At 47.2% G+C, this 15149-nt stretch overlaps 1 protein-coding gene and 1 long non-coding RNA gene across 5 annotated transcripts in view; one reads left to right on the top strand and one right to left on the bottom strand.

The window, feature by feature from the left end:
* The window catches only part of LOC140426703 (glutaminyl-peptide cyclotransferase-like), a 100915-nt gene that overhangs the window by 74983 nt on the left and 10783 nt on the right, over positions 1-15149 (top strand). For all 4 annotated transcript variants that reach the window (XM_072511805.1, XM_072511796.1, XM_072511814.1 and 1 more), the window contains exon 6: positions 7406-7522. In XM_072511805.1, coding sequence (XP_072367906.1) covers positions 7406-7522 — 117 coding nt within the window. The remainder of the gene's footprint in view (positions 1-7405; positions 7523-15149) is intronic.
* The window catches only part of LOC140426722 (uncharacterized), a 33655-nt gene continuing 31364 nt past the window's right edge, over positions 12859-15149 (bottom strand). Inside the window, exon 2 of the long non-coding RNA XR_011948283.1 lies at positions 12859-14303. This is a non-coding gene — a long non-coding RNA (uncharacterized lncRNA). The remainder of the gene's footprint in view (positions 14304-15149) is intronic.

The raw sequence follows: 15149 nt of genomic DNA, 5'->3' as shown, positions 1-15149 counted from the left end.
ATTATTTGGATGTTATATTAAACAGAGCTTTCTCACTGAGGATCAAATAATCGGGAGTATAAACAATTGTAGAGATCCTGGGACTTTCGGTGACGGGATGTGCTGAGCAGTCGCACATCAGGTGGCTCTCCTCCAGAATACAATAAAATAGGCACATTTGGACGAATTTAGCCTGGAAATTCAGACTTATTGTACCCATAAACAGAAAAGGGAAAAAGAGCAATATGTCAGCAAGTGGAAGCTCAAGAGGCTGCTTGGAAGCCAGAAGTGGTGGAAAAGGGCAAGAGCAGCGAGCGATATTCGAATAGTGGGTCTGCCAGATGGGATCAAGGGCAGGGACTGGACAAACTATGTGGTCCAGATTCTTGGCAACTTGGTCAGCAGGGACAGCTTCCCCAAGCCGCCAGAGATCATCAGGGTACATAGGCCACTCCGACTGAAGCCCAAGGCTGGGGAGCAGCCAACGGCGATAATCGGCAAACTACGCAGGTAGCAGGATCAGGAGAGGATCCTGCATTGGGCTTGGCAGACCAAAGCGAGCAGTTGGGAAGAACACAGACTACGGACAGACCTGGAAAAGCGGAGTGCTGAGTTTAACCAAGTGAAATCGGCCCTGTAAAAGAAAGGAATAAAATTTGGGATGTTATTCCCAGCCATGCTCTGGGTGACATTCCAGATCAAAGAACATTATTTCACCACCCTGGCAGAGGCGCACAGGTTCATGTGGGAGAATGGCCTAGAAAAAAGGCAGACAAAGCAGCGATGAGGAAGACGCAGGGAGAGAAAGAAGAAAGAAAAGTGATGGACAGGAACAATTTTTGCACCGGACAGTCCTGCCCCACTTTGAGCAAGAGCACCAGCTCACAGGAAGGAAGGGGCGAGGGCAGCGGAACGCAGGAAACAGAGAAGAGGAGACAGAGGGGACAGCAATTGATCGGGCACAAGGAGGGGGAAACATCAGCCCCGGGAGGGGGGCCACCATGCTAGCGGGGAAAGCTAGCACCAGGAGGTATTAAAACAAGGGGGGCCACGCGCATCTCCCATCATTGAGGGAGCATCTGGTGGGGGGGGGGTGGAGGGGTGAAGGGATGAGGCCATTGAGGGGCAGGGGAGGATTGAAGGGGGGACAGAGGGGTGAAGGGGGGACCACGGCGGGAGTATAATGATAAGACAGAAAGAGGTTTTAGATTAGCTTCATCAGCTCAGATTTGGGTTGAAGGAACAAGATAGCACGGTAAGCAGTCACTTCGGAGGGTCCCTAAACAAAGGAAAACCCCGAGTGCAGGGGCTCACCCACGTAACGTACACATAGTTGCCGGCCATGTTGGGTACCCCCTGGACAAAGTGAAACTCCAGAGTGCAGGGACCCGGCCTCATGTTGCGAAATGCGCCGCGGACATTTTGGCTGGCCCCCAAACGGAGGGAAACCCTGGAGTGCAGAGGCACATCCACAAGATAAGTATGGTTGATGCCACAGGAGGGGGAGGGGACAAAACCCCCCACCAGGATAGTCACTTGGAATGTATGGGGACTTAATGGCCCAGTGAAAGGATCAGGAGTCTTCGCCCAACTGCGAAGTTTGAAAGCCGACATAATCTTCCTCCAAGAGACGCACCTGAGGGAGAAGGACCAACTGCGGGTAAGGAAGGGCAGACCTACCATTCCTGTTACGGGACGAGAGTTAAAGGGATAGCTATACTGATCAACAAGAGGACGGTGTCTACGTCAGCAAAGACGGTTATGGACCAAGGTGGACGGAATGCCATGGTCAGTGGCATCCTAGTCGGGGCATCGGTAGCCCTGGTAAACGGGTACGCACTCAACTGGGACGACACGGATTTTATAAAGACCATGGCGGAAATCCCCGGCATAGGTACACACCGACTGAACATTGGGGTGGCGGGTCTTTAACTGCACACAGGACCCATTGACAGAACGATCATACCCCAGAATGGTAAAAACGACAGGCAAGGCTAGGGAACTGGAAATGTTTATGGAACAGATGGCGGTAGTGGACCCATGGCGGTTCCTGCACCCAGGTGAGAAGGAATTCTCGTTCTTATCACCAGTACACAAGGTCTACACCCACATTGACTTCTTTGTAATGGGAAAATCAATCTTCCAGAAATAGAGCAGAATACTCCGCGATTGTCATTTCCGACCACGCACCAAATTACATGTATATGAGGCTGGAGATAGGCCTTGCCCGAATCCCCACAAGGAGGCTGGACACAGTTATCTTGGCCAACAAGGTCCTCTGCCAGAAAACATCACAGGGCATAGGCGAGTACGTTACGAACAACCGGAACGGGGAAGTCTCATTGTGAAAAAGCTACAAATGGACTTTAACCTGCTATCCACCAGGAAGGCAGTGCATCAACTCCGTCAGACATTGGGGACCTTTTATGGACACAAAGAGAAGGCTAGCCGCCTGCTGCTCACCAGCTGAGAAAGCCGGCAGCCACAAGGGAAATAGCCTCAGGACAGCAGAGGCGGCCTGGTAGCCGAACCAAAAAGGTCAATAAAGCATTTGAGGCCTTTACCCGGGACTAAACTCCTCTGAGCCCCCCGAAGGGGTCTCGGGGATGAAACGGTTCCTCGATGGACTGGACATGCCAGTTGTGGGGGACGACAGACGGGGGGAGCTGGAAGCACCAATAGGACTGGGAGAATTCATGGAGAATATCAACTTCATGCAGGAGGGGAAGGCACCAGGACCTGATGGGTTCACGGTGGACTTCTGCAAAATATTTTCACTGGCTCTCGCCCCGCACCTACGGGAGATGTTCGCAGACCCGCATGCGAGGGGGACCTTGCCTCCAACACGAACACAGGCCATGATATTGCTGATACCCAAAAAAGACAAAGATCCGACGGAATGTGGATCATACAGACCTATTTCACTGTTCAATGTGGACCCGAAAATATTCACAAACGTCCTAGCCAGGAGACTTGAAAACTGTGTACCGGAGGAGGTCGCAGAGGACCAGACAGGCTTTGTCAACAGTAGATAGCTAACTGCGAACATCAGGTGGCTGCTGAATGTGATACAGATCCCATCCAGGGAGAGAACACCAGAGGTGATCATCTCCTTCGAAGCAGAGGTATTGGAGCAGTTTGGGCTAGGGACATTGTTCTGGTTTAGCTCAGTGGGCTATACAACTGGTTTGTGATGCTGAACAAGGCCAGCAGCATGGTTCAATTCCCATACCAGCTTACCCGAACAGGTGCCGGAATGTGGCGACGAGGGGCTTTTCACAATAACTTCATACTTGTGATAATAAAAATATTATTATTATACCTCATGGGTGAAACTCCAGGACAACTCCCCCACGGCAAGTGTTCAGACCAACACCACCAGCTCTGAGTACTTCCAGTTGCACAGGGGCTCCTGCTCGCCTTGGCAATTGAACTCCTGGCGATCGCCCTGCGAAACGGGAGAGGTTGAAAGGATATCAGAAGAGGAGGTCCAGAGGCGGTTTAAAAGAATGATCCCTGGAGTGAAGAGTTTGTCGTATGAGGAACGGTTGAGGACTCTGGCTCTGAGTTTAGAAGGATGAGAGGGGATCTTATTGAAACTTACAGGATACTGCGAGGTCTGGATAGATGGATGTGGAGAGGATGGTTCCACTTCTAGAAAAACTAGAAGCAGAGGACACAATCTCAGATTAAAGGGACAACCCTTCAAAACAGAGATGAGGAGGAATTTCTTCAGCCAGAGGGTGTTGAATCTGTGGAACTCTTTGTCGCAGAAGGCTGTGGAGGGCAAACCATTGAGTGTCTTTAGGACAGAGATAGGTTCTTAAAAGGGGATCAGGGGTTATGGGGAGAAGGCAGGAGAATGGGGATGAGAAAAATATCTGCCATGATTGAATGGCGGAGCAGACTCGAGTGGCCTAATTCTGCTCCTATGTCTTATGGAGGCAGAGAGCACAGAGTCTCACTCTATGCGGATGATCTGCTTCTCTACATCCTGGACCAGCATGAAAGAAATCATGAAGCTCCTGGAAGAGTTCAGTGCCTTCTCGGGCTATAAACTCAACCTGGGCAAAAGTGTAAAGGCAGCACGATAACATAGTGATTAGCTTCACAACGCCAGGGTCCCACGTTCGATTCCCAGCTTGGGTCACTGTCTGTGCGGAGTCTGCCCTTTCTCCCCGTGCCTGCGTGGGTTTCCTCCGGGTGCTCCGGTTTCCTCCCACAAGTCCCGAAAGACGTGCTGGTAGATGAATTGGACATTCTGAATTCTCACTCTGTGTACCCAAACAGGCGCCAGAAAGTGGCGACTAGGGGCACAGTAACTGCATTGCAGTGTTAATGTATGTCTACTTGCGACAATAATGATTATTATAATTTTAAAAAGTGAGGTTTCCCGGTGAGCCCGAATGGGGGAGGGGCAGAACTGGAAGCTCTCCCATTTAAAATAGCCCAAAACAAATCCCGCTACCAGGGGATCCAGATAGCCCACAACTGCACACGGATCTACAAGTGGAATCTGATCAGTCTGGCAGAGGAAGTTAAAGAGAGGTTACAGAGATGGGATGCACTCCCGCTTTCCCTGGCAGGAAGGGTGCAGGCGATCAAGACGAACGTACTGCCAAGATTCCTCTTCCTCTTTAGATCCATACCGATTTTCATTCCCAAGGCCTTTTTCCAAAAAATAGACAAAATGATTATGCTGTTTGTGTGGTTGGGGAGGAATCCAAGAATCCCATGGACAACATTGCAGAAGAGAAGAAGCATGGGAGGCCTGGCCCTCCCGAACTTGGGTAAGGGAACCGAACATGGAATGGGTGAGAATGGAATTCCTACACGGGAACGATCCTCCATGCCCTCGCCACGACAGCGCTCCCATCCCCAACGGCAAAACGCATATCCAGCCCAGTGGTAGTAGCAACACTAAGCACCTGGAACCAGATGAGACAACACTTCTGTTTAGCCGAGGTGTCCACCATGGCCCCCATCTGCGGCAACCCCAGGTTCCCACCAATCATGCTAGATGCCAAATTTAAGAGGTGTAGACAGGACGGGGGGGGGAATGGTCAGGGACTTTTACACGGGAGACAGGACAAGGGGGATGGTCAGGGGCTTTTACACGGGAGACAGGATGGGGGGATGGTCAGGGTTTTTTACAGGGAGACAGGACGGGGGGATGATCAGGGGGTTTTACATGGGGGACAGACTTGCGACCTTAGAAGAGCTGATGGGGAGACTGGAATTATCGAACGGACAGGAACTCCGACATTTACAAGTCAAAAACCTTCTCTGCAAGAATATGACGAGGTACCCTAGAGCCCCGAGAAAAACAATGCTGGAGGAGCTACTGGACATGGACAGTATGGAAAAAGGGAACTGCGGGGACGACTTTTAGAAAGGACGTGCTCACCACTGGAAGGAACAAGGCAGAAATGGGAGGAAGAATTAGGGACGGAAGTAGGGTGTGGACTCTAGAGCGAAGCACTGAGCAGGGCCAACTCCACCTCCTCCTGTGCAAGGTTAAGCCTCATGCAGCTTAAAGTGGTGCACAGAGCACACCTGACAAGAACTCAAATGAGCAGGTTCTTCCCAGAGGTGGAGGGCAAGTGTGAACGGTGCCAGGGAGGCCCAGTCAATCACGCCCACATGTTCTGGCCAGACTTGTTGAGTTCTGGACAGCATTCTTCAAGACAATGTGCAAGGTTGTGGGGGTGAGGATGAAGGCGTGCCCAAGAGTGGGAGTCTTCAAGGTGTCAGACTAGCCAGAACTTCATATGGGGAAGTGAACTGACATTGCATTTGCTTCCCTAATCGCCTGCCGGAGAATCCTGCTCGGCTGGCGATCGGCAGCACCACCCACACCTGCAGACTGGCTGGCAGATCTATCGGAATTTCTCCATCTGGGTCGGACGATGGCTTCCACAAAGCGTGGGGGCCATTCATCACCCTGTTCCAAGACCTGTTTGAAGACAACAATGGATAGAACGAGGGGAGGGGGGCAGAGGGACGCATGGGAACCACCAGGGCAACAGAAAGCAGCCAGGGGAATGTGCAACAGAGGGGAGAGATCCATGGAAACACCAGGAGGGAACCCAGGGAGAAACTGACACGGGGACTAGAGGGCCGCTCACAAAGCTATAAGAGCAAAACAAACGACAAAACAAACCATTTATGGTGAAGGGAATGGCCTAAGATAAGACCCGGAGACAGTAGAGAAGGGGAGAGAGAGGGGAACAAAGTGGGGATGAGGGGGTGGTGAAAAGGAACAACATGTAAATTGTAAATAATAAACGTTTCATCCATCTCGTGTACTGTGCAAAATTGTAAACTTTAATAAAAATATTTATTTTAAAAAATAAGTGTCTAGATCTTATGTAATCTATGGAATGATTAGACATGGTCGGCTAAATGTTCCAAAAATGACTTATAGCCACAGGGGATTTCTACATCTAGAATATGAAAATGTGGTATCAGCTTGAGCTAGATTTCAATGGCACCTATGGAGATGACTGGTTATTGCAGAAGCGCAAAGCTTGAAATTGCATATCTTGGATAAGCAATTCCCTAGATTTCAAAATCCTTGCATTAAGTTATAAAATTTAGTTGTAATGCCGCACAAAACACATGAGAAACTGGAGAAAAAAATTAACTGAAGAAAGAAAAAGATTACAGATCCTTTTGCTAATTAATTGTATGAACCAAGGAATAGTAAGTTGATGCATGAATGGATAACATTTGAGTAAACTGAAAATTGGGTTGATACAAAAAATGAGCAAATTCAAAGAATGGGTTAGGCCAGTTATTCCTTCCTTCAGGATTTTCTTAAGTAATTTACCAGCTCTCAAATGATGGTCATTGTAATATCAAACAAGCCTTATATCTATTGTGAAAATAATGAAAACAAAGCTGAAACTAGCTTATAGGATGTCTTGTACCCAGAATATGAACCTTGTAATTCTGTCAATCAGTAGATGGTTCACTCCCATACACTTAGCTGAAATATAATATTTGTATCATTTTTGTAGATCATTTCTGCTCCAACGTAACATAGGTATATCTCTAGGATATGATTTCACTAGGATAAAATGGCACTGCATTGATATTTGGAGAAAAACCCACTGAACCATGTATGAAATGCATATAAATAGCACAATTGCTTCACAGCTCCAGGGTCCCAGGTTCGATTCCGGCTTGGGTCACTGTCTGTGCGGAGTCTGCACATCCTCCCCGTGTGTGCGTGGGTTTCCTCCGGGTGCTCCGGTTTCCTCCCATAGTCCAAAGATGTGCAGTTTAGGTGGATGGGCCATGATAAATTGCCCTTAGTGTCCAAAATTGCCCTTGCTGACTCGATGGGCCGAATGGCCTCCTTCTGCACTGTAAATTCTATGATAATCTATGATAAACCCATTTGTTTCATCTTGTCCAACAGAACGACGTCTGCATCGATTGGGTGTACTGCATGACCATCCCACTGAGGTGAAATATTTCTGGACCAAAATGCGAGCAGGACATGTTGATGATGATCATATGCCATTTTTGCAAAGAGGTATCTTGTAGCACATCATAGTAAAGAAGGAAGTTTTTCTCCTCTCATGTGCAACAAAATCATAGACTTGTTTAAAATAGATTATATTTATATAGATCTGGCTTTATAAATAGAAATTTGCTATACAAAAGCAACAAAGTGATTAACCTGCATAAAATACTGGTTTGGCCTCAACTGGAATATTGTGAGCAATTATTGTGGCTAGTGTTGCTGCCGCACAGCGCCAGGGAAACCGGTTCAATTCTGGCCTCGGGTGACTCTCTGCGTGGAGTTTATATGTTCTCCCCGTGCCTGCATGGGTTTCCTCCGGGTGCTCCGGTTTCCTCCCACAATCCAAAGATGTGCAGATTAGGTGAATTGGTCATAGTAAATTGCCCGTAGTGTCCAAAGGTTGGGTGAGGTTGTGGGGTTGTTGGGGTGGGGTTGTTGGGGTGGGGTGGGGCAGTGGGCCAGGGTGGGGTGTTCTTTTGGGTGGTTGGTGTGGACTCGATGGGCCAGGTGGCCTCCATCTGCACTGTAGCGATTCTATGAATTCTGAACTTCGCACTTTATGAAGGATGGGAAGGTATTGGAGAGGATGCAGAAAATATGCATGAGAATGGTTCCAAGGATGAAGAACTTCAGTTATGTGACTAGATTATTGAAGGTGGGGCTGTTCTTCTTGGACAGGAGAAGATTAGGAGATTTGATATAGAAGTTCAAATCATGAGGTGTTGGGACAGAGAACACAGGGAAAAATTGTTCCCATTGACAGACTTATCCAGAACCAGCGGACACCAATTTATAGTGATTGGCAAAAGAAGCAACAGCAACATGAGGAAAGCAATTTTTACCCAGTGAGTGGTTAGGATCTGGAATACATTTTTTGAGTGTGGTGGAGTCAAATTCAATCAAGGCCATCAAAAGAGAATTAGATAATTATGAGGAGAAAAAATGTTTAGGCTACAAGAAAAGTCAAGGGAATGGGACTAGATGAGTTGCTCTTTCAGAAAGCCAAGATAGAAATGGTGAGCTGAAATAGCCTCCTCTATGCTATAACCATTCTATCTGTTAATACTTTGTGTAACTCCCTTGCTTTTGTACTCCATGCCTATACTTACGAAGCAGTAATGCGGGACAAACTGGATAGCTCCATCAAAGAGCCAGAACCATGGGCTGAATACTTTTTCTGTGCTGTAAGATTCTGATTTGTTATGTTGTAGGTGTAACATAAGCGGCTTCCTTGTGGTGCACTTGACAAAGGAAGGTTCAGACGTGGAGATAACTTCAACACGTTTATTAAACTATTTACACTTCTATTACTCGGGTTCGACACTACTGCTAATCCTACTATAGCTACCCAGACTGACTAACCAGTTGCTGCAATCCACATGGTGGGAGTGATATTGAATCAACCCTGTGTCTCTACTCACTGACTGTCTCCACTGGAAAGAGGCAGATCATGTGTGTGGTGTCCTTTATATATGGGTTGGTGTAATGCCCTCTTGTGGTCGTGTCACCTCTGTGTGTATCGTGAATGTCCATTGGTCGTGTCCTATCTAACTGATCTATTGGTTGAGTGTGTGTGTGAGATGTTTCTGGTGCTCCCTCTAGTGTCTAGCTAGCCTACATGTATTTACATTGATGCATATCACCACATCCCCCCTTTTTTATATGTTACATATTTTCTGCACACTTTAAGAAAATTGAACAAAAAACAGGTAAATAGGTTAAGGTATATACAAGTCATGGGATCTGTGATTAAACAATAAGTCCAAATCATTCGTGTGAGTCCAAAAACCAACAATCATCATGGTCAAATGTCTCTCTTGGCTATGAATGCCATCAACGTCCCTGTGCCACTGGAACCAAGAAGTGGTCAAATCACTTCGCTGTCTGATTTGGAGTCCCTTTCTTTTTCGATGTTTGTGATGGTGCTGTCGGATGGCATCTTGTAGCTGATAAGATGCTGACGCTGAAGAGGTACCCTCAACAGTATCATTCGAGGTCATGGATGTGCCATATGTTGAAGTTGTATAAGATTGTACATATTGGTTCTGGCCACATGTTGTACAGGAATTTGGTGCTGCTGAGAACAGTTGAAGCTTGTCGAATTGAAAACAGAATTGCTGCTCGCATAAATATCTGGTGATGGTGTGAAACTAGAACCTTGCATCTGATAGGAATATGCCGTCTGGCCAGGCTGGGGTGCAGCAAATCCTGGGCTGTAACTAAGGCATCCAGTCTGTAGTGTGGATTGCGCTTGCAGTAGTCCTCCTTCGGTCTTGATTCCAATAGTGGGCAATCCGTAATGCTGGCCTGTTTGAGATGCTGCATAGTCTGCTGGCTGCTGCATGCCTGAATATTGGGTTTGTCCAGCATGAGCTGTCATTGGCTGCACTATTGGTGTGGAAAAAAATGTGTGGATATAGCTGTGGTGAATATTGGTGTATTCCTCTTGGACTGTAGCCGCTGCTTGTTATTACTGACCTAGTGTAATTGTTAAGTGATCCATCTCCTGTCATTGTGGCATCTGCTGTCACCCTGAGCGTGCCATCACTGAGGTTGCGGCACTCCCTGTCTGGCGTAAAGTCCAGCTTATGTGAATCAGAGTCGACGTTTGGTTGCTCCCCATCTGGAGTCTGGTCTGTTTTAACTGAGTCAGTGTTGGTTTGTTGATGCTCCCCGTCCGGAGTCTTAGCAGGTTCACTGGAGTCAGCTGAGATTTCTTGAAGCTGCACGTCTGGAGTCGGAACATGCAGGAATGCATTGACTTGTGGAGAGGTTCGAGTGAATGAGGGTGGAAGTATCATGGTGTCACCGGAGTCACCAGTGGTCTCACAGTGATCGTCGAGTGCCTCTGTACACACTAGCTGAGGTCTGTCACTTTGCACATCTTGCATGGGAAGTGGGATGCTGTCGTCACTCGTCTCACATACCGTGGGTAGAGCCTCAGTTGCTGCTTGTTGTTCACTTGGGTTGGGTAAATTGTCAGAGTCTTCATCTGGTGGCGCAAACAATGTGGGTGGACTGTCATTGTCTTGCTGTTGTCCTTCATTTGGGCTTGGACTGTCGTCGTCGCTTTGTTCTTCACTGTAGCATGATAGACCATCATGGTCGTCCTGCTGTGCACTGGAGCGTGGTAGACTGTCATAGTCTTCTTGCTGTTTACTTGAGCATGGCAGAATTGCATCATCTGCCGCTAGTTGATCAGAGGAGGTTGCTAGACCCTCATGGTCTTGTTCCTGCAAGGACTGCGCGTCGGAGTCTTGCGTTGCTTCTATCGTGTAGGCTGTCCACGAGCTCGCTGTGGAGGCTTGTGACACTGGAGTCCCATCTTGTGTGTGCAAGGACTGCGCTCTGGAGTCTTGTGTTCTGCAATTGTGGAGTCTGTCCACGAACTCGCTGTGGAGGCTTGTGACACTGGAGTCACTTCTTGTTCATGCAAGGACTGCGGTCTGGAGTCTTGCGTCTTCTTTCGTAGAGTCGGGAACCCTGAGCGGTGCGTGGACCACGCTCTGTGTGGCAGCAGGCCGCTCTCTGTGGGCTTGTACCGCTTTCTGTCTCTTGGTTTCAGGCCGCAGCGTAATCCTGCACTCACGAGTCGGGATGTCATATCTGCTGGGCTGAAGATCCTCAAATCCGAAGAACGGATCTGCGTCGGATTCAGTACCGGGGTTGCCAATGTGCAACACGGCTAGTTGCAGTTTGGATTTGGTACTGGGGTAGCCCCCCAAGGTGAAAGGTTCGTCTGATCCGTTGTCTTCTAGGACCATATCACCACTGTTTGAGTCGGAGCTGGCATTGGGCTCGCGAGGTCCAGAGAAAATGTAAAGGTCGGTATCGAAGTATTCAAGGTCGGAATCATCGGTTTGGGCGTAGGTAACTGCTTGTTGCAGGGTTCTTCGGAGGTTAATTTCATTTCCTGGTTCAAGTTGAGGCATTGTGCTGTCATTCCAGGTAAAGGAATGTTGTTTTATGGCTTTAAAAGATTTTTTCTTTGATTTGGGATGTTTCCCCTTTAAATGGGCATGGTCCGGGGCCTCTGACGTCATGACGCACGTGACATCATACGTAGGAAGCGTTTGCACATGCGCAAATCGTTGTTCCTGTACTGGGGACCGTTTTCGTGATTGTGCATGCGCGGCGTCTCTCACATGAGCAAACGGACCATCCCATTCTGTGCGCTTCTCGCGCAACTGCAGTCCCTTTAGGAAGATGGCCGCCGAACAAAATTGTTCTCTTCTCCGGGATCTCGGCCTTGTTGTGAGTACTGGCGCTTCTCTTACCTTTTCTTGCTGGTTGGAGTGTGTTTTCCTCACAGTATTTGCCGAATTTGTCCAGGACTGCCTAAAAGTCGCTCCTATTTTGTCCTTTGGAGAACTTGAATTTTTTAAAGATTTCTTCTGCTCTGGCACCGGCGATGGTGAGCAGAAGCTGTCTTTTCAGCATCAGCCACGTCTTCCAGGTCGGCTGCTACCAGGGAGATTTAAAACATCTGCCGGAATACCCACCAGTTTTCGCGGAGATCGCCGTGGCACTGGAGCTGCTGCGGAACCCGGATCTCGAACATCTTGCCTGGGTATCGTTGCTGGTTGTCACTGTACGCTGAGGTATGGCTATATGGATTGAAACAGTTCACGCCTGGTACCATGATTTGTTATGTTGTAGGTGTAACATCAGCGGCTTCCTTGTGGTGCACTTGACAAAGGAAGGTTCAGACGTGGACATAACTTCAACACGTTTATTAAACGATCTACACTTCTATTACTCGGGTTCAACACTACTGCTAATCCTACTTTAGCTACCCAGACTGACTTACCAGTTGCTGCAATCCACGTGGTGGGAGTGATATTGAATCAACCCTGTGTCTCTATTCACTGACTGTCTCCACTGGAAAGAGACAGATCATGTGTGTGGTGTCCTTTATATATGGGTTGGTGTAATGCCCTCTTGTGGTCGTGTCACCTCTGTGTGTATCATGAATGTCCATTGGTCGTGTCCTATCTAACTGATCTATTGGTTGAGTGTGTGTGTGTGTGTGTGTGTGTGATGTTTCTGGTGCTCCCTCGAGTGTCTAGCTAGCCTACATGTATTTACATTGATGCACATCACCACAGATTTTATAATACTTTCCTATTGTTTTTATATTGGTTCGCTTTGTCGTCTAGCTAGAATTATCTTTCTAATACGTATCTAGATTAATTGATTACAGCCTATTCACAATGCGGCGTTCTTATTCTTTTCTTTCCTCACTTTGCTTAAAATGATCCACCACAGGAAAATATAAAATCAATGTAGATGCCCCCAGAGGTAGAGATTTCATGGTGTGTTTTTTGTAACAATTGGTTAATGCATTGGGATAAAATTGATATTTTAATGAAATTGTTAGCCTATTTAAAATCATGATAGAAATACAAAATAGTTTCATGAGTGGAATCTCGCTCAGAGGCAGGGCTGCAGAAAGCAACTCCAGATTTGTACATATTTCATCCTGATGCTGGTCCCACTATTTTGCTGTGAGTGGTGTATTTATTCTGAGGCACCTGAAGACATGCTCCAAGGTCATAAGACACTTCCTAGTCAATGGTTTTCTTTCGCTGTAAAGAATATAAGAATTAATTTTAAGAATATTTTAAAAAGTGATCAGCAGCATTTGACACATTTAATAGAAGTATTTTTCAAGGAAAAGGGTAGATAATGGATGCTGGAATCTATCAGCAGAGAAGCTGCACTTTGATGGTATTTGATCTGTCTCATCCTACCTAACAACCTCAAAGCAGCTGAAAACATTTGGATTTTTTTATTGTCACGTGTACCGAGGTACAGTGAAAAGTATTGTTCTGCGTGCAGCTCAGACAGATTGTTCCATTCATGAAAAAAAAATACATAGGGTAAACTTAAATACACAATGTAGATACATAGACACAGGCATCGGGAGAAGTATACAGGAGTGTAGTACTACTCAGTAGAGAAGATATGTGAAGAGATCAGATCAGTCCATAAGAGGGTCGTTTAGGAGTCTGGTAACAGCGGGGAAGAAGCAGTTTTGACTCTGTTACTGCGTGTTCTTAGACTTTTGTATCTCCTGCCTGATGGTGAAGAGGTTGGAAGAGTGAATAAACCGGGTGAGAGGGGTCTTTGATTATGCTGCCTGTTTTCCCAAGGCAGCGGGAGGTGTAGACAGAGTCAATGGATGGGAGGCGGGTTCGCATGATGGACTGGGCTGTGTTTACAACTCTGTAGTTTCTTCCGGTCCTGGGCCGAGCAGTTGCCATACCAGGCTGTGGTGCAGCCAGATAGGATGCTTTCTACGGTGCATCTGTAAAAGTTGGTAAGAGTCAATGTGCACATGCTGAATTTCGTTAGTTTCCTGAGAAAGTATAGGCGTTGTTGTGTTTTCTTGGTCGTAGCATCGATGTGGGTGGAATATGTAGAGTAGCACGAGGGAAATTTTTCAACATCATCAATATTGTTCAGAGAGGGAAGTCCGAAATGGGAAAAGTAAAATGACCAAAGGATGATGTTTTTTACCTTCTTAGTTGGCCATTTTGAGTGGTATTGGTCTGGGAATCTGCTTGTTTGTCCAAAACGTCTTTTGGGGAAAGATTTCCCAGGTGCAGCAAAATCAGAAACTGTTTTTTTTACAGATATGTAACATATTTTATTATACATAGTGCACAGAGGAAAGCGTTCATTTGATTGGATTGCCTCAGATGCTGTTGACATTCTTCCATCTGCATTAGATGATGTACATGCAGCAACCTAAATCCATTAGGATGGGGTAGCTTCATATGGTGCACTTTAAAAAAAAAAAAGTTTTTATTAGGGATTTTCTAAACGAAACAAAGATTAAAGTGAACATGCACAGAACTATATACATTGGTTACAATTCACATTTTTTACAAGTGCCCAGCTTTGACTTGGCCTCCTGATCCCAACTCCCACTTTCTTCCAGATCCTCCTACCCTTCTTGCTATCTTCGTGTTAGGTTGTTCATGTGGGATATGGTTGAGTTCTGTGACTCTTTGTTCACTCTCTCTCCCCCTCTTTCCATTTGTGCCTGTGATTCTTCTGTGGATACCCCTCCCCGTGGCTTATTGGCTGCTGGCTACAAGCAGGTCTGGAACGGGTTGGTGAATGGCCTCCATGTCTTGTGGAAGCCCTCTTCCAACCCCCAGATGGTGAATTTGATTTTCTCCATTTGGAGAAATTCCGATAGATCGGACAACCAGCTTTGGGTGGTGCGGCCGATCGCCAGCTGAACAGGATTCTTCAGTGGGCAATTAGGGGAGCAAAGGCTATGGTGCCTGTCCTTCTCCCCATAAAGAGTTCTGATATCCTGAAGAGTGCCACTTTCAGGCATGGCACCTCCCTCATTGCCACATTCTTGGACATTGCCTCAGAGAAGGCTGTCTAGAACCCAACAAGTCTGGGCATAACCAGAACCTGTGGGTGTGGTTGACTGGGCCTCACTGGTACCGTTCACATTTGTCCTCCACCTCCGGGAAGAACCTGCTCATTCAGGTTCTGGTTAAGTGGGCTCTGGGTACCATGTTCAGCTGTATTAGGCATAGCCTTGTGCAAGTGGAGATGGAGTTGACCCTGTGCTTTGCTCTGGAGTCCCCACCCAATTTCAAACCCTTGG

This window comes from Scyliorhinus torazame, chromosome 1 (genome assembly GCF_047496885.1).
Source record: "Scyliorhinus torazame isolate Kashiwa2021f chromosome 1, sScyTor2.1, whole genome shotgun sequence".
Classification (NCBI taxonomy): Eukaryota; Metazoa; Chordata; class Chondrichthyes; order Carcharhiniformes; family Scyliorhinidae; genus Scyliorhinus; species Scyliorhinus torazame.
The sequence above is the reverse complement of the archived record's forward strand: the minus strand, read 5'-3'. Positions and strand labels throughout refer to the sequence as shown.